We start from the raw sequence: 23,290 nt of genomic DNA on the forward strand, positions 1-23,290 counted from the left end.
TTTGATGTTAAAGACCTACTGAAAACTAAGTGATTTTAGATTATTACTTTTACTTAAGTACAGGACCTGATTATTTAAAACAGTGAACCAAATGCTTTCTTGGTGCTTATACTCAAAATTAGACAGGATTTTATTTACGGTTTGTAAATGGTTTATTGAGGAGTAAGATATCAAGAATCTCCTTTGGCTGACACAGAATATCGCAGGCTCTTTCAGTGCTGGCTCTTTCCTGTGGGGAAACACACACTGATATTTGCAGTTTAAAAAAATGGTGACGAAACGTATTACTTACCTAACTTATGAGGGAACAACCAACTCATGAAGACTTTTTTTTTGATACTGAAGGACCTAGCTCTTTTTTTTTTTCTTTAAAGGACATTTGCTGGCTTCAGCAGTTATGGAGTGATGTAACGCCATCAGGAAATTTCCCCCATAAGCCACGTAGAAACACATCCAATCTCACGATGTGTATTTTAGGGTCGCGAGCAGCGAGGCCCTCGGGGTCCAAAATGGGGGTTTTGAAACGGGATGATGAGAGAGGAAACTGGCGCTAAGAAGGGGGTGTGAAGGGATTACTGGGTAGGTGCAGATCTGCCCAACTGAAATAGCCTGGTTTTATAGGTGAATGGTCATAAATAAAGGACATGCAGACCAATTTATTGGTATTATTTCAGGGGACCACAGAGTTAGTCTGGTTTGTGTTTTGTTGTGATTAGGAGCAAGGATGGTGATAGGGTAATGAGTTTGATGAGTGATAGGGTAAAGATGGTAATGACTGAATGAAAGAACGAGAGTCTCAAATGCCATGTGGCGGAATAGTGGGTGGGTTTGGTAAGGGTGCAGACGTGGAAGCTTACTGTATATTTGGGGGCCTTGGGTTTAATAGAAGGTAAAGAGAAGAAGCGTGGTAAGATAAGTTGGCATGCTGTCCTGTTTATCGGAGGGATGTAAGGCACAGGGCAAAGACTCAGCCAGGAAGGAATGAGCAGAGTCATCGGGCTTCTGTAACACGACGCTCCGTCTTGATTGCCTGTAGCAGCTGGGCAGCCACCGTATCTGTGCGAGCGTGTGCGTGTCTTCACATGTGTGTGAATGCAGAATTTTATGTTCGAGTGAAGTGGTTCGAGCAAGTATAACTGCACGTTCACGTCTTTGATCAGTGCATCAGTCTGTTTATGCCATCATGTTGACTTATGTATGTGAACTCAAGAACCTTTTTCTTTGTACAGTCTTCGTTGCCTGTTTTGGTGATTTGGTGTTATGTAATTCCTTCTTGTGCAGCCTTATTTAAGAAAATCCAAACTTTTGGTACTTGACTTGTAGACAGTGTGTTTCTTAGATTGTATTAATTATTCTTTTCAGTTTAAGGCTCCAGTTATGCTTTGTTTTCCTCCTTGAAATTAGCATATAACTGTATATTAATATTGTTGTTCTTGGGCAAATTCCTAAGGGGAAATGTTTATTTATTCTGTAGGATGCTGATGTTATTCGTCTTATTCATTAGTCATATAGAGACATATATTTGATTTAATAAATGATCATGTCCAGCACAGTGGGAGCTAACTTTAGCTCCTGCAGACAAAAGTGATCTCCTCTGGCTGCTAAACACATCAAAGGATGTAAGAAAATGCTGCTTGGACCTGATGTGAAGCGCCTGCTAAGGTAATAAGTAATCCGATGTAGACAACTAATGTCACGGTATCTTTAGAGTGGTGGGAAAGTCCAGGACCCTGTCCTAAGTCTGTCTAATCATTTTGCTACCATATGGTCACTTTTAACTGCTTGTGGTGCAGTGGTGGGCGAGGAGGGTGAGGTGAGGGGGCAGTGCTGGGCTGAAGATGTAAAGCAGAAGGTAGAAGGCAGAAATGAGAGATGGTGAGGTGTTTGGACACACATTAGAGCAACTAAGACCTATAATTAATTCTTTGTATTTAGGACATATGTAGAGAAATGCAGGGTGTGTTTACATTTGGCTTCAGATCATCATAGGTTTATGTGCTTTTGCAAAGGTACAGCCATTTCCTATCTTTGTCAGTAAAATGTACACAGCCTAGATATACCTTTGCTAGTTCTGGGTTGAATCCTCTTTTTGCCTTCAGAACCACCTCAGTTCTTTATGCCATGGATCCAAAGGCATGCTGAAAACCTTTCTCAGTGATTGTGGTCCAAATTGAGGCAACCACATCACACAGTTGTTGCAGATTTGTTGGCTGCTCATGCATGAATGAATCTCCTGTTTCACCATATCCCAAAGGTGCTCTGTTGGATTGAGATCTAGAGACTGAGGACGCTTTTTAGAACTCATTGTCATGTTCAAGAAACTAGTTTGAAATGATTTGAGCTCTGTGACATGGCACACTCTCCTGCTGTAAGTAGGCATCAGAGGGTGGGCAAACAGCTGGGGCAACTGTGGCTAGGGCTCAGGTGGAAGAGTTGTTTATCTACCAATTAGAAGGTTGGTGGATTGATCCCCTCTGATCCCTGAGTTGCATCCATTGGCTTGTGAGTGAGTGAATGTTAGGTAAAAGTGCTTAGGTGTAGATAAAAGCACTGTGTACTAATGGGTGAATGAGGCACGTAATACAAAACTCCTTGAGGTCTTATTCTGAGAAGAAAGCTGCTATATAAGTACCAGTCCATCCATTTACTGTTGCTGTAAAAGATTGGACTTAGACAGCAACAATACTTTAAACAATGCTTTCCTGCCATTGAAGGGCCCAAAGTGGACCAAGAAAATATCCCCCACACTATTACACCACCACCACCACCAGCCTGAATCATTGATACAAGCCAGGATGGATCCATGCTTTCATGTCCATTGCAGCACAAATCAAGAATGCTTAGACCAGGCATCATATTTCCAGTCTTTTATTATGCAGTTTTTTTGTGTGTGAATTATAGCCTTAAGTTTTCTGTTCTTAGCTGACAGGAGTGCCACCACTGTAGCCCATCTGCTTGAAGGTTTGATATGCTATGTGTTTGGAGGTGGTGTTCTGCATGCCTTGGTTATAATGAGTTATTTGAGTTACATTTGGCACTGAGTGTATCAGCAAATGTACAACAACTCCTAATGTTTACTGGTGTATTTGGTCCATAATTGGTTTGTAAACCATCATTTTGAAGGTTATCGTAAAGTTGCAACAAGTGTTCATAAATCTTTTTTTTAAGGTTATTACATTTATAACATGTATAACATGTTTGTAAAGTAGCAGGCAGAGAAGCAGTTTTATAAATCACAAGACTGTTAAACTACACACTGAGGTTTCAGTCAACCTTTAACCTTTAGTTATTGTTTACATCTGCATCACATTGTGGATCTGATGAGGCTGCTTGAGCTGATTGCAACCATTCAAAACTGCTTTTTAAGTTCCACCTGAATGAGTTTTAGAAGCATCCTTAAAGTGGCTCTCTGCTCAGTGACACTTAAAATAGCACTGCACAAGCTGCACAGAGCAGCCGAGGAGGACAAGAAGTCAGACCCAAGAACCCAAGATGCACAACAGTCAAGACAAACAAGAGTTCACCTGGGCATCTGATGCATATTGTTAGTTAGAAAAGGCAATGTTATACGGGTTATGTAAATTTGTAAAGCTCATGTTTTGATTTGCTTTGTGTTGAAGGTTTTTGTATGTCCTATCTGCATGTGACACCTGGACCTATTTAAAAATCTATGGTTGTTTTATATTCTCTCTGTTCATTCACTGTCCTCCCACCAGCTCCTTCTAGGGAAACCCCGGCAAGGCGGTATCCCTTCGCAATGCAAAGATGGTGCTGCTGCTTCCTCCCCCAGGCACCGATGCGTTTCGCCCCTTTACTCTGGAATCACTGGCGAAGATCAAGAGGCTCGAGGAGGAAAGGAAAAAGGCAGCAGAAGTAAAGGCTGATGACGAGGAACCAGCAACCCCGAATGCTGATCTGGAGGCAGGCAAGGGTCTGCCCATGATCTTTGGGGACCCTCCACCAGAGCTGCTCAACACACCCCTGGAGGACATAGACCCCTTCTATGAAACACAGAAAGTCAGTATGAGCACACATGGAAGAAAAAGCTCTGCTGAAGCACACAAACACATTGCACACTCAGGCTCTAATAAACTCGACTGTATCTTAAAATGTGTCATTGCAGCTCCATGCAGGGTCTCTTAGAGAATTAATTGAAATGTTGTTTTTTGTGCAAAAAATTACAAACTTCATAGATAATTTTGTGTTTTTCAGACATTCATTGTGATCACCAAAGGAAACACGATCTTCAGGTTCAACGCAGAACCGGCGTGCAACATTCTGAGCCCCTTTAGTTTGGTTAGGAGAGGAGCCATCAAAATTCTCATACATTCATATCCTTTTGATTTATTGAGTGTATTTTAGTTTGAATGGTGTGACAGTATTCTTGTACGCTTCCTTAATCCTGACTTAAATTATTTAGCATGTTCATCATGATTACAATTCTATCGAATTGCGTGTTCATGACAATGAGCAACCCACCAGCATGGAGTAAAACTGTTGAGTAAGTAGCTCATCACTGATTATTCACACGTCACACCTCACACAGTAGTTTGGATAATTAATTCTGATTATTTTCTTTGTAGGTATGTCTTTACTGGTATTTATACCTTTGAGGCAACAGTTAAAGTGTTGTCTCGAGGTTTCTGTGTTGGATCTTTTACATTCCTTCGAGATCCATGGAATTGGCTGGATTTCATGGTGATCAGCATGGCGTAAGTATCTGCTTGTGTGTTTATTTAAACTATGTAGATGCATTTGGTAAATAGTTGTTAGTACTTAAATGACAGTAGGAACTCCACCCTTTTTGCTGGTGCAATATAACCACTGAAGGTTATCCAACAAAGACATTTGGTTTTAGTAAAAGATTGACTAAAACCAAATGTTTTTCCATTTGCTTCATTACATCAGAACAGTGTACCTGTCTTATTAGCTGCTAGTGTGGTTCCCTTTTTACACCTCGGCTGTAAAATTCTGATGGGGTATTGTCGTCACCTTGCCGGGAGGGTGGGCAACATAGACACCCAAGTTTGTGAATGTGATAATTCAAGAAGGAAGTCACCTAGGATTTTCAAATTACCACAGGTGTATCTATTAAAAATCGGAAACACACAAACACAGAGTACCGCTGGCCGCTGCCAATGTTTTTGTTTTATTTTTATGTTTTATGATGAGACCTCTGCTTACATCGGGTGGCACGGAAACCATTTCCTTGATATGTTTGTGCCTTTTCCCAGTTACGTCACTGAATTCGTTGACCTCGGCAATGTGTCTGCTCTGAGGACATTTCGTGTGCTTCGAGCCCTTAAAACAATTACTGTGATTCCTGGTATGCGTTCTGTTTTAATATAACACTAATAGTTTAACTCCACTCAGTACACATTATTTTTACTGGTTTTTGAGACTTCCAAATATAGACCACTCATGTATCAATTGTGTTTTGTCAGGTTTGAAAACAATTGTGGCTGCTTTGATCCAGTCAGTGAAGAAAATGGGGGACGTGATGATTCTGACAGTCTTCGCCCTTGCGGTTTTTGCACTCGTTGGTCTTCAGCTTTTTATGGGAAACCTGCGACAGAAATGTGTGCGATGGCCCATCCAAACAAATGACACCATGTTTGAAATCTTTAACGGCACCTCTTCATCCAATAACACAGTGGACTTCAACGACACCATTGGCTTAAATGATACATATACCAACAGCACCTTCAATTTCACTGAATATATTGAAAACTCAGGTATTTTTCATCTAATCTCTAAGTTTTTCATCTGTAATTTTAAATCAATATTGTCCACAGTGGTGTAAAGGTGTAGCTTTTCCAATTTCTTTTTTTGGTTGATTATAGAGAATCACTACTTTCTGGAAGGCAGCCAAGATGCTCTGATTTGTGGAAACAGCTCCGATGCTGGGTGCGTATCACCACAAAGATGCTACAGTGCTAATTTTGTCTTTTATTTGGGGTACTGGAGTTTCAGTCCAGACATGAGCCTTAACTGAAGTTTTAGAAAGGTTGCAAGTGTGATTTGGAGGCTGGGAGTCCAGATGTAGTTGGATAACTTTTCTTCTCTGCTGACAGGAAGTGCCCCGAAGGATACACATGCATGAAGGCTGGGAGGAACCCAAACTTTGGCTACACCAGCTTTGATTCTTTTGGCTGGGCCTTCCTTGCCCTCTTCAGGCTCATGACCCAGGACTACTGGGAGAACCTTTTCCAGCTGGTTGGCTCTTCTTTCATTTGCTTCATTACAGTTTATGCTTTAATTTTAAAAATGTATTGTGAAGAAATTTGTCCTTAGTCCTCGTAGCTTCTTTTCTGTTCTTAAAACAGATCATGAGGGCAGCTGGTAGGACATACATGATGTTCTTTGTAGTCGTTATCTTTCTGGGCTCCTTCTACCTCATCAATCTTATCCTGGCTGTGGTAGCCATGGCTTATGACGAACAGAATCAGGCAACTCGGCAAGAGGCCATCGAAAAAGAGGAGGAGTTCCAGCGACTACTAGAGCAAGTCAAGAATCAAGAGCAGGTAACTTGCACCGGCCTGTTACACTGAAATCAGAATTAGTTCAAAAACTGATTAAAACAAATGGCAAACAAATTTGTGTTCCATTTGCTTGATTTATTATTTTTTCCAAAAACAATCAAAAGCATTTTTGATGCAAGTTTCAAAGACTATTATTGGCAAATAAATCAAACTTATACACAGAGACAGTATTTACAGTGTTGAACCTCCTTCTTTATATGCAGTTCTTTCTGGCACCGGATGCTTTTCAAGGGATGTGATCTAGGGAGACTCTTGGTCATAGATTCAAACTATTATTTACTTTGCCTTGTGACGTGGTGCTTTTTCCTTCCTGAAAAATGCACTGATTAACACTAAATTCCTCCTGGATGACTGGAAGAGATTGGTCTTTGCCTGGATCAAATTCAAAATAAAACTGAATATGCAAAGTGTATAAGACACAAATATGTGCCACAACAACCACTTTTAACCACAACTATTTGGATTTAGTGTCCCAGCAATCCCTGACTCATTGCCAAATTTATATTACTTTACAATAACTTCCCATGCTGTCCACGTGTTCAAACGTTTAGAGTATTATTACAGGTCAAAACTAGTCTCACCTTCAAGCCTTTTAGCCAAAATCCCAGTACTGGTTTTTGCCATCCTATGGCTCATAGTAAAAACTTTGTTTTCTTCTTTTTATTCAGTATTATCCATCCATCCTTCCACCTTCTTCTGCTTAACCGGGGCTGGGTTGCGGGGGCAGCAGCCTAAGCAGAGAAGCCCAGACCTCCCTCTCCCCAGCCACCTCCTCCAGCTTGTCCGGGGGAACACCAAGGCGTTCCCAGGCCAGCCGAGAGATATAATCTCTCCAGTGTTTCCTGGGTCTGCCCCAGGGCCTCCTCCCTGTGGGACATGCCTGGAACTCCTCAACCAGGAGGGCCCAGTAGGCATCCTTGTCAGATGCCCGAACCACCTCAGCTGGCTCCTTTCGATGTGGAAGAGCAGCAGCTCTACTCTGATCTCCTCCCTGAACTTCTCACCTTGAACTTCTCACCCTATTTCAAAGGGAGATGCCATCCACCCTTCGGAGGAAGCCCATTTCTGCCACCTGTATCCGCGATCTTGTTCTTTCGGTCACTACTCACAGTAGTGTAGCTTTTCCAATTTCTTTTTTTGGTTGACCATAGGTGAGAGTAGGGAATCGCTACCTTATCATGGTGTAGGGAGTTTTGTGTTCCAGGGCTCCCAGGGGCTATGTTGTCCAGGGGCTTCTGCCCCCTGGTAGGGTCTCTTATAGCAAATTGGTCCTGGGTGAGGGACCAGACAAAGAGCAATTCAGAAGACCCCTATGAGAAGAACACCTAGGGAACAGTTCACCCTGCTCGGGATAGGGTTACCAGGGCCCCACTCTGGAGCCAGGTCCGGAGAGTTTGCCCGAGGGCAAGCGTCTGGTGGCCATCTTCCTGACCCATCCTGCAGGAAGACCCATCTTTCTGCAGGACCACCTCCTGCAGGAGGCACCGTTGGGGTCAGGTGCATTGTGAGCCGGGTGGTGGCCAGGAGCGGTGTCCCTGATGGACCGATCCCTGGCTACCAAGACTAGCAGATGGGACATGGAATGTCACCTATTCAGTACTAAATTATAATAAAGTAATATTTTATACTGTAAAATTACAGCCGAGCCATCTTTTAAAGGGTTTTATAAACTGTCCAATGCAATAACAAAGACTTCTTACTGAATGACTTATCTTCTGCCAATCAGGCTAAGATGCTTGGTAGCCAAGGCACTCTAACCAGCAAGAACTCGCTCAGCCATCACACTGGGTCTGATTTGGCAGATGACGAACAGAGCCTTGACCGTGATGAAATTGTCAAAGATTGCAATGGGAGAATTATTCCACGTCTAATGATCAGAGCGCCTACCATGAACGAGGTAAGCTATAGTTAGTGGTGCCTGTATGAGTGTTTTTAAAAACCTTTGCCTTGTCCATCTGCAATTGCATACCTTGACTTTTGTGTTTTGAGAAATTCTCAAACTATATTTGTAGCACTTTGGTCAACATTGTTGGATATAAAGTGCGTTTAAATAAAGACTCTATGCTATGCTATGCTATTTTACAGTCTGCCATGGATTATGAATGCAGAGAGAAGTCACTGGGCTCCGTTCACAGCATGCTTCAACTGGATGAACCATGCATGGCAGAGAGAACTGCTAGTGCTCTGACTGTGCTCACTGCAGCTGCCATGGAAGGTACAGCACCAAACACACACAATATTGATATCACACTAACAAAATTAGGATATGTTGTTTAGCTTTGATTAATGTAAGCTGAGGGCACAACAACATAACCTCTATTTCGGGGTAATGTTTTTTTTTTATACTGCGTGGAGAAATCTGGCATCTGGAAGTGTCGGGTGCCACTGGGGGTGAAGTACACAAGGCTTAGCATTAGGTGCTCTGGTGTGAGCAATAATTCCTAAGATTATCAAGCAGTTGTTAACATTGTTCATTAATTTATCCAGGGCCGATACAGTGGAGTTGTCTTGAGCTTATCATAATGAGGCTAAATATATTGTGTGTAGCAGAGATTCCTGTCAAACATGGTGTTAAGCTAGATCTATTTCAGCACAGCTATAACCTGAAGCAACAAGACTTGGACTTTAGGTTGAAAGTTTAGGTTTAAGTGAGGTTTAATATTACCTTTTGTTTTCTGCCTCTTTCTCTAGAGTTGGAGGAGGCTCAGAGGCCATGCCCACCTGGCTGGTACAAATTTGCTGACCTTTTCCTGAAGTGGGACTGCTGTACCCCCTGGGTGGTCTTTAAAAAGCGAGTATACTTTGTTGTGATGGACCCTTTTGTTGACCTGGCTATCACTATCTGCATTGTGCTCAACACCCTCTTCATGGCCATGGAGCACTACCCCATGACCCCGGAGTTTGACTATATGCTGTCAGTGGGGAATCTGGTATGTGCTGCCTAACATTTTAAAATACTTTAAAGACATTGCTCAGATTTAAGGGGTGAAAAAAACATTTATCTTTTTTAAAAAGGTTTTTACAGGTATTTTCACAGCAGAAATGGTCTTCAAGCTTATTGCTATGGATCCCTACTACTACTTTCAAGTTGGCTGGAACATATTCGACAGCATCATTGTTACACTCAGTCTGGTGGAGTTGGGGCTGGCAAATGTTCAGGGTCTGTCAGTCCTCAGATCATTCCGTCTGGTGAGACACACTGATTAAATTTCTTTGCATCAGTTTAACACAGTGGAATTACCTGCTCTGCTATTACTAAATGTTTTTATTTATTTTTGTCCCATGTTTGGTGACAGCTTCGAGTTTTCAAACTGGCAAAGTCCTGGCCCACTCTCAACATGCTCATCAAGATCATCGGTAACTCAGTAGGGGCTTTAGGAAACCTGACTTTGGTGCTGGCCATCATCGTCTTCATTTTTGCCGTCGTGGGCATGCAGCTCTTTGGCAAGAACTACAACGACTGCGTGTGCAAGATCTCCTTGGACTGTGAATTGCCGCGCTGGCACATGAACGACTTCTTCCACTCATTTCTTATCGTGTTTCGCATCCTGTGTGGGGAGTGGATCGAGACTATGTGGGACTGCATGGAGGTTGCCGGAACTGGGATGTGTTTAGTTGTCTTCATGTTGGTCATGGTCATTGGAAACCTAGTGGTGAGTCCAACAACTGCATGCTATCTTCAGACTGAAGATTGAAGAAAGAAAGTCTTAGTTATTTCAGTGATCCATCTAGGAGATTGTGAAGTAAATATTTGAGTATGTTAAGGAAAAACTTGTGAAACTTTTTTTTGTTGGAGCTGGAGGAAAGAACTGTTTATGCGGATCAGCCAAAAGATTAAAACAACCTCTCTTATACCGTGCATGCCCCAGTCGTGCAGCCAAGAAAATTTTGACCCATCAGTGCAGGATCACCTGACCTCCTCACCCCTGTGGTTCGAGACTTCAGATCCTCTGTGTTCTGTGGGTTGTTGCATAGTATCCATGGATCAGGCTTGTTATGGCACCTCTCACGGGTGTTTTGAGATTTTTCATGTTCCTCAAGCTGCTCCTGAGCAGTTTTTGTTGTTTGATTGGACTCATTGCCCAACTGGGGATCTAGATGAATGACATGTGTCAGAGTGACATTTATTTCCCAGGAGATTGTTTCAGTCCAACATATACAATTTAACAGAACAGCCTTTGAACTGATTGAGAGTGATGAGGCTTCAGGGTTTGTAATGCTTTCTGAAGAATTCTGAGTGTCTGTAGCATGAAAACGCTGCCCCCTGACCTTTTTATCTTGGCCTCACGAAACAAGGCCATACAGACCATCACTGTCAGACATCATTTCAGCATCATATTTAATGACTAGAGCCAAATCCATTTCCTATCAGGTTATTCATAGAAATGAAAAGGAAATGGCTCATCATCAAGGTTTGAAGTATTGTGTTAGGCACGCTGTGCCAAAATTGTTGAGGCTTCTTGGATCTTAAAGTTACTTACCCACTGTTAAACCTGAGCATGCTTACTTAACACATGAATGTACACTTTTTTCTCTAATAATGAGGCAAATAATATACTTACAAGGTTCATGGGAGGGGGTTTCTATTTAAATCTAATGACTTAAGCTACCAAACAGTGGTTTTGACCTTGAGTATGCGCTAAGATCCGGCTCAAGTAAGCATGCTGCCACTGATGGAACAAACGCGGACAGCTGAGCGAGCACAGCTCAGGTGGCAGTGCGTCTGGGTGTAAAAGAGAAGTCATTTGATAGCAGATTGAACTCTAATCGATGTAGAGGTAATCATATTGAGCCATCAACACCACAGCATATGGAGCAGAGAAGATTTAAAGGGGACTTATTATGTTTTTATTTATTTTATGTCATACATTACTGTTAGAATGGTGGATGATCATTCTGTGTGAGATGGGCAGCCAATTAGAATAAACTTGGCTCAGAGGGAGGGGCTTATTTTGAACTGAGAATCACGCAGAGTATTTTCTTTAGTTGAATGAGCATGAAATCACCACTAGCTTTTATGCATAGTTTTTATTAAACAAATGATAATATAACATCAGCTCAAGCTGCTGGCTGTGCCTTCAGATAAAACCAAAAGTAATGAGTTTTAAATGTTTAGATTTTTTTATTTTATTTTAATCTATTTTGCAGCAAGAAATTGACTGGGTACATTTCCTATAGGCCACACTGTTCCTCTAAGACAAGGAAGAAATGTCTCACTTCATCAGGTTACCGGAACTGTACAAAGCTAATGGAATTAGCTGACAAATCACCTGAATTATATTCCAGGAGACTAGGAACATGACCCTGAAAAACACTATAACCTCTACCACAGTTATTTTTTCCACTCATCAAAGATCATCAAATCCATTTCCGATCTTTCATTGTCGCGTTTGGTTTTTGTGCAGCTCATATTGTCCATCAGCTTTATTTTCTTATTGACATCTCTGACACTGGAATAAACGAGATGAGCATTCCCACTAGTCCATGTAACCATGATCTCCTGCTAAACCTGGGAAATAGAAGCCGCGAAATCAAATAACATGTTTGAGTAACTAAAGATAGCTGCATCTGAGACAGGAGGCAGACAACATAATATTTACTGATGTGACGTCACAGGAACAATATGGTATATGATGTCTGCTTGAGCTATTCCAAACTTGTGTTTGGTTCAGCAAAGTTAGTACAGTTTTACTCACTAATCACTGGATATAAACTTGATCACTGTTTTGCAGTCGAGTAATGATTCCTAATTCTCACTTCTTTAGGCATCACTTTGACTGTCAAATATTTATTTTCACTAAACAAAATGAACAATAAGAAGCTGTTAATTACCTTCATTACTCTTTGAACTCAGGTGCTGAACCTCTTTTTGGCCTTACTGCTCAGCTCGTTCAGTGGAGACAACCTTTCTGCAGGAGAAGATGACGGAGAGATGAACAATCTCCAGATTGCCATCGGCAGGATCACACGGTTCATCGACTGGTTTAAAGCGTTCATCATTCAAACTATCTTGCGGACTCTTGGCAGAAAGCCCAAGGAGCCTGACGAGGGCCCTGCTGATGACGTCGACCCTAAAACGGAAGGAATTGAAATGAACCATTTGGACACCAGTCAGACTTTCAAACTGGCAGATGGGATATCAGATTGCCTAGTTGAAGGCCGGCCTTCTGGATTTATTGTGGATGGAGAGTTTAGTCTTAGTGTGCCAATTGCCCAGGGAGAGTCAGACTTTGAAAATCTGGGAGAGGACGATGAGGATGATGAAGATGAAACCAGTGATTCCAATGATGATAATCACTCTGAGAGTTTAGATGAGGGACATAGCCAGCAGAATACCGTAAGAAAACTTCTTATCCAAAGTCTTATACAGTTCATTTCAAATAATTGCCATCTTGTGATCTATTATTCATCTCAAAATAAGATTTTAACAGCTCTTGACCACCAACGATAAATTGTATTGGTTAATTCATTCATTCATTCATTCATTCATTCACGAGTCCAACTTGACTTTTTTGTTTTCAAATTTGCAGCTAAAATTCAATTAATCAGGAAATATATATCCAGCATAAGTAAAATTCGACTTTGGTTAACAAACTGGCAACATAGCTTAAACATGTATTGGAACTTTGTATTAGGAAATTTACCAAACATTAAAATAAATCCTAACTATCATCAGAATATATATATTTTTGTAACTGTTGGAAATAAGGCAGCAAAGAAAATAATTATTCTCAAAATAAATAATACCGGATGTTGTTCCTGACGTAACCTCAAAGGGATTTGTCTGTGCTCCCAGGATCCCCATAATGTATTTTTGGGACAATAAACTTGTGTGCTGGATGTTTCTCAAACTCCTATGAACGCTTAATAAAGTTTGTTTTCTGTTCGTCTGCTGTTTCAGGAAAATGTGAAAGATCAAATTAGTATCCCAGGAAATATCAAAGTGAGTTAACAGTATTTTCATCTGTGTGATTGCATAAGGCATTTGCATCTGAACTTTAACTGTGATTCTTGTCTAGCTGATGGGTGCTCGGAATAGTGAAGATTCTTCAGTATGCAGCACAGCAGACTATCGACCACCTGAGCCTGAACCGGAAATAGAAGAGCCAGAGCCACTGGAGCCAGAGGCGTGCTTCACTGACAGTATGAACAACAATTTTATTAAATAAGCAAAACTAAAAAGTCACAGAAGTCTTTTTCAGTAGCCATTCTGTAATCTGACATTATGAGGTAATCGCAAACCTTTCCACTTTTCTCAGACTGTGTGAGGCGCTGGCCATGTCTGATGGTGGACATCACCCAAGACAAAGGCAAAAAATGGTGGAACCTCCGCAAGACCTGCTTTACTATTGTGGAGCATGATTGGTTTGAAACCTTCATAATCTTTATGATCCTCCTCAGCAGTGGAGCTCTTGTGAGTGTTGTCATAACAGCAACAAATTTAGAAACGATGACCTTTTTATGATAGCGTTAAGACACTGATCCTGTCATGACACATATCTAGGTAGATAATGTTTTCTTTTGGCAGGCTTTTGAAGATATATACATAGAAAAGCGCCGAACGATCAAGATAATTCTGGAGTATGCTGACAAGATTTTCACCTACATATTTGTCATCGAGATGCTCCTTAAATGGGTTGCATATGGCTTCAAGACCTATTTCACCAATGCCTGGTGTTGGCTAGACTTTTTCATTGTAGATGTAAGTTTCACTGCTTGCCTGTATGTGATAATACATCTCCTATGCCAGAAAGGTTTTGTGATAGCACTTGAATGGGAAATGTTTTGATTCTGCTACAGATTTCCCTGATTAGTTTAGTTGCCAACTGGATGGGCTACTCTGACCTTGGGCCAATCAAATCCCTCAGAACCCTCAGAGCACTAAGGCCTCTTCGCGCACTATCAAGATTTGAAGGGATGAGGGTAAGTTATTGGCTGCTAATGCTTGTTTCATATGGAATTTGTAATACTTAATGTTAACATTATAATATTTTGAATGGTTAACACTGATTTAGAAGATGCAAACCTGTCATGTTTGATGCACTCTTGTACTAATTTGCCTGGCTTTGTCCAACTGTGTTTGTTGAATGCATGCTTAAACCACAGCTGCTGTAACAGAGGTGACTGAGGTGGGTTTCCCGGAGTCAGTTGACTAACTAATCAATGCATTCACTTAAGTAAGATTATTGTTGTAGCCCTGTGCAAAAGTCTTGAACCACCACTCATTTCTTTCTTTTCTTTTTTCCTTTCCAAGGAGTCAGACATTCTTGTTATTTTAAAGTGTTTTTGAGCAAGTTTTCCTTTGTTTCTGAAGATCTTTCAAAGCTTTTCTTTGGACATTAGCTGCTTTTTCACTCATTTTCAGTCAGGTTCTTGTACCCGACCTTATCTTTCCTTTTATTTTTGTTTATTTGTTTGTTAAGTCACCTAAGATTGACCTATAAATCATTCAAGTATAAAAGATGTATCCAACTCAAAGGATCAGTATTGTGTGTCAGCAAATAACAGTTTAGCCAAGAACCAATTTGAATTGTATCTTTAAGCACTTTGTTTCTAGCAGCCTGTTGCAAAAGCACATAATGTTCTCTTTTCTTTAGCTGAGTCTATAAAACATGACATGCAGTCTGGGATCATTTTGGTAGAGAACGAAACAAAAGTCAAGAAGCCTGGAGAACTAGACCAGAGGACTCCTTTTAGGAAACAGAATAAAACTTGCCTAAGAAAGCTCAGACTACAATATAGAAAATAGGTGGCAATGCCAAATATTGACTTGAAATCTTGTTAGGGTTCTAAAAACTCTGTTTGTGACTTACATACTGTGCTCTCATGAATATTTGCACCTTTCAATAAATTGCTCCACCTATTTCCCATCTTGCTAACAAATTATAGAGAAATGTGGGGTGCTTTTGCACAGTACTTCAGGTCTTACAGCTGAATAAATTATTGAATAAATCTGAATATCTATTGCAAAGTTCTAAACAGAGTCTTGTCTTGTGGGGCAGGTGGTGGTAAACGCTCTCGTTGGAGCAATTCCCTCCATCTTCAACGTGCTACTGGTGTGTCTGATTTTTTGGCTCATCTTCAGCATCATGGGAGTTAATTTGTTTGCTGGGAAGTTCTACCGCTGCATCAACACCACATCGGAGGAGCTTTTCCCCATCACTGAAGTCAATAACCGGAGCGACTGCATGGCCATCAAAGAAGCGACACAGGAGGCCCGCTGGGTCAACATGAAAGTCAACTATGACAATGTTGGACAAGGCTACCTGTCCCTACTTCAAGTGGTGAGGTGTTTTGTTTGAGTTAAAGAAAATTAGTAGTCATATTTACTGATACATATTTTAAATAAATGTTTTCACTGACTGCAGGCAACTTTTAAAGGTTGGATGGACATCATGTATGCTGCTGTCGACTCAAGAGAGGTAATGATTTTGTGTCTTTGAAGTTCTGGTGAGCTGCATAAAGGAATCCTCATCTGGGGCAATAAATTGCGACTATGAGTCCAATTACAATTATTTCCTTAGAAGAGCATGTATGCATTGCAATCCGACATTATAAAATATCCGATGAATCAAATGAAGAAAATCTTCCAACCTGTAACTGAGCAAATGATGATAATTAGGCATTTATTCACCTGTATTTTTTCTACTTAGGTGGAAGAGCAACCATCCTACGAAATCAACCTCTACATGTACATGTACTTTGTCATATTCATTATCTTTGGCTCTTTCTTCACACTTAACCTCTTCATTGGGGTCATTATTGATAACTTTAGTCAGCAAAAGAAAAAGATAAGTATAAGACTTTGTTCATCTGAAATAGTGCCTGTGCAAAAGCATTGAGTGTTTTCTTTCCTATTTTCAAGTGTACAATTTTATAACTTTAAACCACATAGACTTGTGACATTATTTAAATTCCTATAATTACGTTTGAATTCTGCTTTTTCCGCACTTTGGAGATGAAGACATCTTTATGACTGATGAACAGAAAAAGTACTATGAAGCCATGAAGAAACTTGGTTCCAAGAAGCCACAGAAGCCAATTCCTCGTCCAACGGTAAGACATTATGATTATTTTAGTTTTCTGTATTAGCAATGCTTTATGTTGATCAGTCCAAGACTGGAAAACTTGCATGTATGAATGACATCATCAGAAGTAATGATGCTTCACGTTGGCATGCATAATGTGGCTATGTTCACCTTTTCTGCACACTACTTGTGTTAACAGGCCAAATGACTTTCCTGGATTTGTATTTCTGTTCCTCACTGCTCTCGATTTGCTTCCTCTCCTTTACAGAACCTAATCCAGGGCATAGTGTTTGACTTCATCAGTCAGCAATTCTTTGACATCTTCATTATGGTCCTCATTTGCCTCAATATGGTGTCCATGATGGTGGAAACAGATGACCAAAGTGCAGAGAAAGAGGATTTCCTCTTTAAGTTAAACGTGGCTTTCATTGTGGTCTTCACTGGAGAGTGTGTGTTGAAGGTCTTTGCCCTGCGGCAGTACTACTTCACCAATGGATGGAACATTTTTGATTTTGTCGTGGTCATCTTGTCAATAGCTGGTGGGTAATTAATGAATCAAAAGTACAGCTGTGAATTGCTAATTTGGTCCAGCAGATATATTGATACATTGTTGCTTTTCTGTGTGTTTTCTTTCAGGTACAATGCTCTCAGACCTAATTGAGAAGTACTTTGTGTCACCAACTCTTTTCAGGGTGATCAGACTGGCCAGGATAGGCAGGATTCTACGTCTTATTAAAGGAGCTAAGGGCATTCGGACGCTTCTATTTGCCCTGATGATGTCCCTACCTGCTCTATTCAATATTGGTCTCCTGCTCTTCCTCAATATGTTCATCTTCTCTATATTTGGGATGTCAAATTTTGCCTATGTCAAAAAGGAGGCTGGGATTGATGATATATTTAATTTTGAAACATTTGGAGGAAGCATTATCTGCTTGTTCCAGATTACAACATCTGCAGGCTGGGATGGACTTCTACTTCCAATGCTGAACCGGGAGCCTCCAGACTGTGATCCAGACTTTGAGCATCCTGGCACGAATGTAAAGGGCAACTGTGGAAGCCCTGGCATGGGCATGGTGTTCTTCTGCAGTTACATCATCATCTCATTCTTGGTGGTGGTCAACATGTATATTGCGATCATCTTAGAGAACTTCAATGTGGCTCAGGAGGAAAGCAGCGATCCACTCAGTGAGGACGACTTTGAGATGTTCAATGAGACATGGGAGAAATTTGACGTTGATGGAACTCAGTTTATTGAGTATAGCCAGCTCTCAGATTTTTGTGATACCTTGCAGGAGCCACTGAAGGTTGCCAAACCCAACCTGTTCCAGCTGATCGAAATGGATCTCCCCTTGGTTGCTGGAGATAAGATCCACTACTTGGATGTGTTGATGGCTGTCACTCAGTTGATCTTGGGAAACACAGTGGAGATGGAAGCAATACGGAATAGCACTGAGGAAAAATTTAAGGATAGCAAAGACACCTTTGCACCAGTTATCACAACGGTGCGCCACAAAGAAGAGCAGAGGGCCGCTGTGGTTATTCAGAGGGCTTACCGCAGCCATCTTCTGAGGCGCTGCTTATGCCATGCAGCTTTTATGCATCGATCTAAGAAGATGGGGAGAAAGAAAGAAGGTGACGATCCACCAGAAAAAAAAGGGTTGATTGCACGAAGGTTAGGGGTTCTCTATGGGAGTAATGCAGAGCTTGCTGAGGAAATGGAGCAAGCAGCTTTAGAAACTTTGGCAAGACAACAGCCCTCTAATCCTGAGGCAATGTCACATTACAGAGAGGCACGGTGCTGTCCAGAAACCCCCGTGCAAAATATTGTCGTTGTTCCTGTAGAAGTCACTAATGAGGTTTTATTGCATTCTGCCCCCAACCAACACCTCTTGACTCTACAAGAAAACCTGACAGAGTCAGTTGTATAGTAAACTGCACAATATAATTATTTGTCTCTTCCCTCTATTCTTTTTTTTTTTTTTTTTTAACAGTGATGGAAACTGTTCTTGTTAATGTATAAGTGTTGCTGATATGCTTTTTAACTCTAGATACAGAAGAGTCTAACTGATGTTTCGAATGCAGTTTTTATCCCTAAACTTAAGAATCTATTCCTCTTTTTTTTCATGCTACATTTAATTTTCTTGGGTATTGAAAGTGAAACTGAAGTGTGTACTGCCAAGCAGGTTCAAAATAACAGGGTTTTTGTGTGCAAAAGTGCGCGTTAACTGCCTTGACAAAACCTACAGGTTCAGTTTTAAGGTTCAGTTCAGTTTTAATGAGTTCAGTTGGTGGTGGTGGTTCACAAGTTAACAGAGAAAGTTGGTAACCAACTTTCTCTGTTAACCCCAGTTTTCTGTTTCAGGCTCAGGGAAATTTGATGCTTTCTTCTACACAAAATAAACAAATTGCCTTGCATCAGTAGGGAGGAAAAGGAGGCAAAATCAAACAAAAATAAAAAAAATATGATGAGAAGAACACACCAGAAAACTGCTAATGTTGTAAATCCACATGAATATATGTGTTTTACCATTCTCGTCAGTTACACATAGGAGGTCTGAAACTTCAAACTATATTTCATCATGATATTGATGAACGATAATGATGGAATAAACATGAAATCGTACATATACATTTCATGCATCATCAAATTAACGTGTGCTAATTCTCGTGGCAATGCGAAGCTTGGAGTTTGCGCTGTTGCAATTAGACTGGGGTATTACACTAATAATAGTCTGTGGCTCAGCTGGTATTAAAATAATATTCTCTCAGCTCAGAATCATATTTCATTAAAAGAACTTTTGAAAACACAACACTTACAGCTAATTATACCTAACCTATCCGGGTTAAAAGAGGTTTTAGTGACACTAAAATCTCTGGTTTAAGTCTGAACATACCTTGTCGTACACCCCTCAATGTTTCCTTCATAGAAACATAAAACTTAACAAAATTGGTCAAGGAAAATTGTGATTTAATGCACAATTCAAAAATAATGAAACAGTAAGATATGATTTCTTTCAGTTTAACAGAAATACAAGATCTAATATTTATTTTAACCTTTTTTATCCAATAAAAATATGCTAGACTTTACTGTAGGCTGAAACATTATTGTGGACTAGAATCTGTTTTATGGTAAATTTCTAGTGGGAAGAAAACAAACAAACAAACAAACAAAAAAACCAGAAAGAAAAACAAAGGCAAAACCTAAATTGAGATAAGCTAACAATAGCTGATTCACATGAACGTGAATCAGAACAGATGGATTGCAAAAACTATGATGAAAAACATGAACATAAACCAAAGCTTGAAAATAATCCTGTGACTTGAAGTCCATGATGCTAGACAAACAGATAACCCGACACTGAACAGAGAACGACAGAGGACCTAAATACACAGGATAATGATAATGAGGGAAGTGAAAACACCTGGGGATAATGAGCTGACACAATTGAATCTGAATGCAACAGGGGAAGTACAACTAAACACACTGAACATGGAACACCAGACCCTTCAAAGTAAAACAGGAAACAACAGAACGTAGACAAGACAAGACAAGCTTGACAACGTGAACACAAAGACATTACAAATGACAGACTTCACAGGGGACAGGAAAAGACTCATATCAGGAGACATAGACGAAACATAAACTAAAACTCAACTAAGACAAATTAATAATACTGGAACAAGTATTATCTCAATATATAAGAAGCAAAGAAAATACAAAATAAAACAAAAAAATCATAATTCATGTTATCAAAAGGTAAAGAGTATAAAAGACTAATATTAGTGTTTTATTATTAATTAGGTACCAGATGACTTTCTATGGGGAATCTGTTTTGTACACAGGTAAATAAATTGCTATAAAATAGAGTCTCTGGATCTCATTGTCCCTCTCTTTCTGTGAAACTACTTATTAGTTAACAATGGGGTTAACTAAACCCACATGGTGTGGCTAATATAGTTAGCATCTGTTCCTAACAGGCTCATTCAGGCAGGCCCAGTTTATATTGCACTATTTATGTCCCTCCAAGTCAAATAAGAGCAGTTCACTGCACTCCACTGAATGATTTCAAAGGTTATTTCCCACTTACATACTGTATGCATGTTTATATTTATATTTTTTGGTCCCTTCAGATATCAGATGTTCTCAAAACCTAAATCAGCCATGTTTGGCCATTTCATAGCTGGATTTCCCTTTCAGCATTCAGGTTTGAACGCTGTCTGTAAACTTACAATGTGATGTTTTTATGTTAATGTGGCTGTATTAGAGAACTGCTAAGCACATACCTACTCGCTGTGCATTAAAAGGAAGTTTCGTCTCAGGTTAGATCACAAGATGCAAGGCACACACATTGAATGGTTGAATAAAAAAAAAAAACATGTGCCACTTTCCAAAATGTAGTTAATCAGATCTTTTTACAAATTTACAAGAAAACCTGCAGTGGATCTAGTCATATAAACATGTTAATTCTCTTGCTTTTGTCTAAGTCTTAATAGAAATTATGATGTCTTACTTTAAATATATGGTACTGTGTAAAACTTGCAGGCAGTTTTAAAAGTAATTTCATATAAACATATATTTTTTAAATTTAGCAATAAACTTCATTTAAAGTGCAGTAAACACAGAAAGAAATCAAATAAAATCACTCTTTGTGAATATAATTTATTTCGAGAACGGTACCACTCCTCTTTGGTACTTCGTCATGCAGTATTATTATTATTATTATTATTTTATTTTTTCATTTTAATTTGCACAGGTAGGTTGTCCCAAGCATCCTAAAGACTTTCCTTGACTGTTTTGTGGATTTATTTTTTCTCTTCATGCAGTTCTCGACTCACAAAATGATGTTGATATCTGATCAGATGCCCCTTTACATTCTGCACAGTACTGTATATACATGAATAACATATGCACTTTTACAGTTTTCTAGCTTGTTTTTTTTAACAATAAGCAATAACATGTCTATTTTCATTGAGTTTGACACTGTTCCAATTTCATCTTTGGAGAAGGTACATAAATTATGAATGTTTCCTCCACAAGGGGTCTCTCTTGTCATATCCTGCTGCTACAGCATGGCAGTTTTTCCTGTCAGGAGACTGTAACGTGACCATCCGAACTCCTATGTGAGACTGAGACACCGCTGCACCACTCAGCTATAGTGTCCTCTCATGGGACAGTCATATTCACAAGACAGTGTCCTCTTTTTGTTTACATTTCTACTGGAGGAAAAGACACATGGGGAGCTTTGCTGGTACAACCTACAATCACCTACAATGTTGCTTGTACATACTTTTTTCTTTTTTTCTTCTGAAATGTACATTTATATCATTTTGTTATTTTAAAACTATGTTGTTAGAATAAAACAGTTATTGTAAAGAAAAGTAGGCTGTGCGATCACTTGTCAGTTACTACTTTGTCTTGTCTGTGAAATTGCATTGATGCACTGTAGCCCTCTGCTGGTGGAGAGGTTGACAGCAACACTAAAAACTGAAGATGGAAAACAACCAAGAGAACATAATGTAGTGACTTTTTACTCTTTAAAAAAGCCACTATAGTCAGACTTTTTAATGAACTATGCTTTACATTAATCTCTATGTCTATGAGTGTCCATCTTTTTGCATAATTATAAGAAATGTAGGTTAATGAGTAAGAAAAAGCACATTAAAAAAGCCTCATCACTAAGGAGCAACACTTCGAGAGCTCTACTTTAACCTCCTCAAAAACAACTTACAACTGTTAAACATGTGCAGTGTGGTTTTTTTTTTTTTTTTTTTACAGTCAAACCATTTTTATTAACAGGGGATTAATTGAGGCCTTAACTTAATAGCAGGTTCTATGTTGAAAAATATGCATTCACTGACTTTTTCAAGCATGAGTGTCAGTAGATTAAAAAGCACCCTGTTTCTGTCATGGAGTGGGACGATGGGATTTTTGATTTATTTGCATTTTATGTCATTTCATTCTGCATCACCCAGCTAGAGATCACCTCTGCAAATGCATGTTTCTAGTGACTGTTTTCTTGCCACCTGGTTTTCAATGCTACTCTTTTTTTGGTTGTTTTTTTCTTCAGGCCCTAATGTCTAGTAAACCAAATTGGTTGAGGTTGGCAACATTTTTTTAACAAGTAGGATTAATCCAGAATTTTTACGTCAAATAATTAGAAAACTGTAAATAGATCTGTCACAATTAAGAGCCAAACACCAAATGACATTTAATTTTGTAGATTTTGTGCTTGCATTTTACTTTTGATTGATTAAATAAATCAGCTTTGCAAACAATTGCAGCCACCATTTCTTATAAAAATGTAAAGGTTCGACATCCTAAACATTGCAAATCTTTTTGGAAATATTTCTTTTCTTTTAGGAGAGGTACAGCATTTCTAGTTATTACATATTTCTTGAAAGAAGCTTTTTATCTCTTCCTTACAGACTGTGATAGGTGATAAAAATCCACACTGTACGCAAAAATCGAGGACTCTGCTGTGCGGAGTTTATCAGCTTTAAAAATTAGGGAAATGAGATCAGCTTGACTGACCTGAAAACTTCACTCTTGACTGCAGCTTTATGTTGCATAACAAGATTGAGAGTCCACAGCAAAGCTAAAAGCTCTTTGGGGGATGTACCGAGCCACATAATGGCATTGTATGTTGTGTTCGTACAATTCTCATTCTCAAATATATTTATTATTTATAGGTTTATATTTTTCTTAGTTTGTTTATTTAT

At 39.6% G+C, this 23,290-nt stretch overlaps 1 protein-coding gene across 1 annotated transcript; it reads left to right on the forward strand.

Annotated features, from left to right (window-relative positions):
* Positions 1-3,745: 3,745 nt before the first annotated feature.
* On the forward strand, positions 3,746-22,771 carry scn4aa (sodium channel, voltage-gated, type IV, alpha, a). The gene is made up of 26 exons (XM_086304250.1): positions 3,746-4,017; positions 4,213-4,342; positions 4,408-4,501; positions 4,584-4,712; positions 5,235-5,326; positions 5,445-5,735; positions 5,844-5,907; positions 6,075-6,216; positions 6,327-6,524; positions 8,269-8,439; positions 8,628-8,757; positions 9,234-9,472; positions 9,558-9,731; positions 9,839-10,195; positions 12,397-12,879; positions 13,444-13,485; positions 13,562-13,685; positions 13,802-13,956; positions 14,071-14,244; positions 14,343-14,465; positions 15,545-15,826; positions 15,911-15,964; positions 16,196-16,337; positions 16,498-16,598; positions 16,839-17,109; positions 17,207-22,771. Exons 1-26 carry the CDS (start codon positions 3,766-3,768, stop codon positions 18,496-18,498), a joined length of 5,706 nt encoding a protein of 1,901 aa, XP_086160376.1. The 5' UTR covers positions 3,746-3,765; the 3' UTR covers positions 18,499-22,771.
* The last annotated feature ends 519 nt before the right edge of the window (positions 22,772-23,290 follow it).

The sequence above is a fragment of the Aulonocara sp. 'chitande type north' Nkhata Bay genome, linkage group LG8 (genome assembly GCF_057382095.1).
Source record: "Aulonocara sp. 'chitande type north' Nkhata Bay isolate Kocher_YH1m ecotype deep benthic linkage group LG8, A_spYH_male_GT1.1, whole genome shotgun sequence".
Classification (NCBI taxonomy): Eukaryota; Metazoa; Chordata; class Actinopteri; order Cichliformes; family Cichlidae; genus Aulonocara; species Aulonocara sp. 'chitande type north' Nkhata Bay.

Excerpts from the sequence above, each read along its gene's own strand:
- scn4aa (XM_086304250.1), top strand. The coding sequence starts at position 3,766 with ATGGTGCTGCTGCTTCCTCCCCCAGGCACCGATGCGTTTCGCCCCTTT. Across the intron at positions 6,217-6,326 it reads GGGAGAACCTTTTCCAGCTG|ATCATGAGGGCAGCTGGTAG; the intron begins GTTGGCTCTTCT and ends TTCTTAAAACAG. Across the intron at positions 15,965-16,195 it reads CTGCTGTCGACTCAAGAGAG|GTGGAAGAGCAACCATCCTA; the intron begins GTAATGATTTTG and ends TTTTCTACTTAG.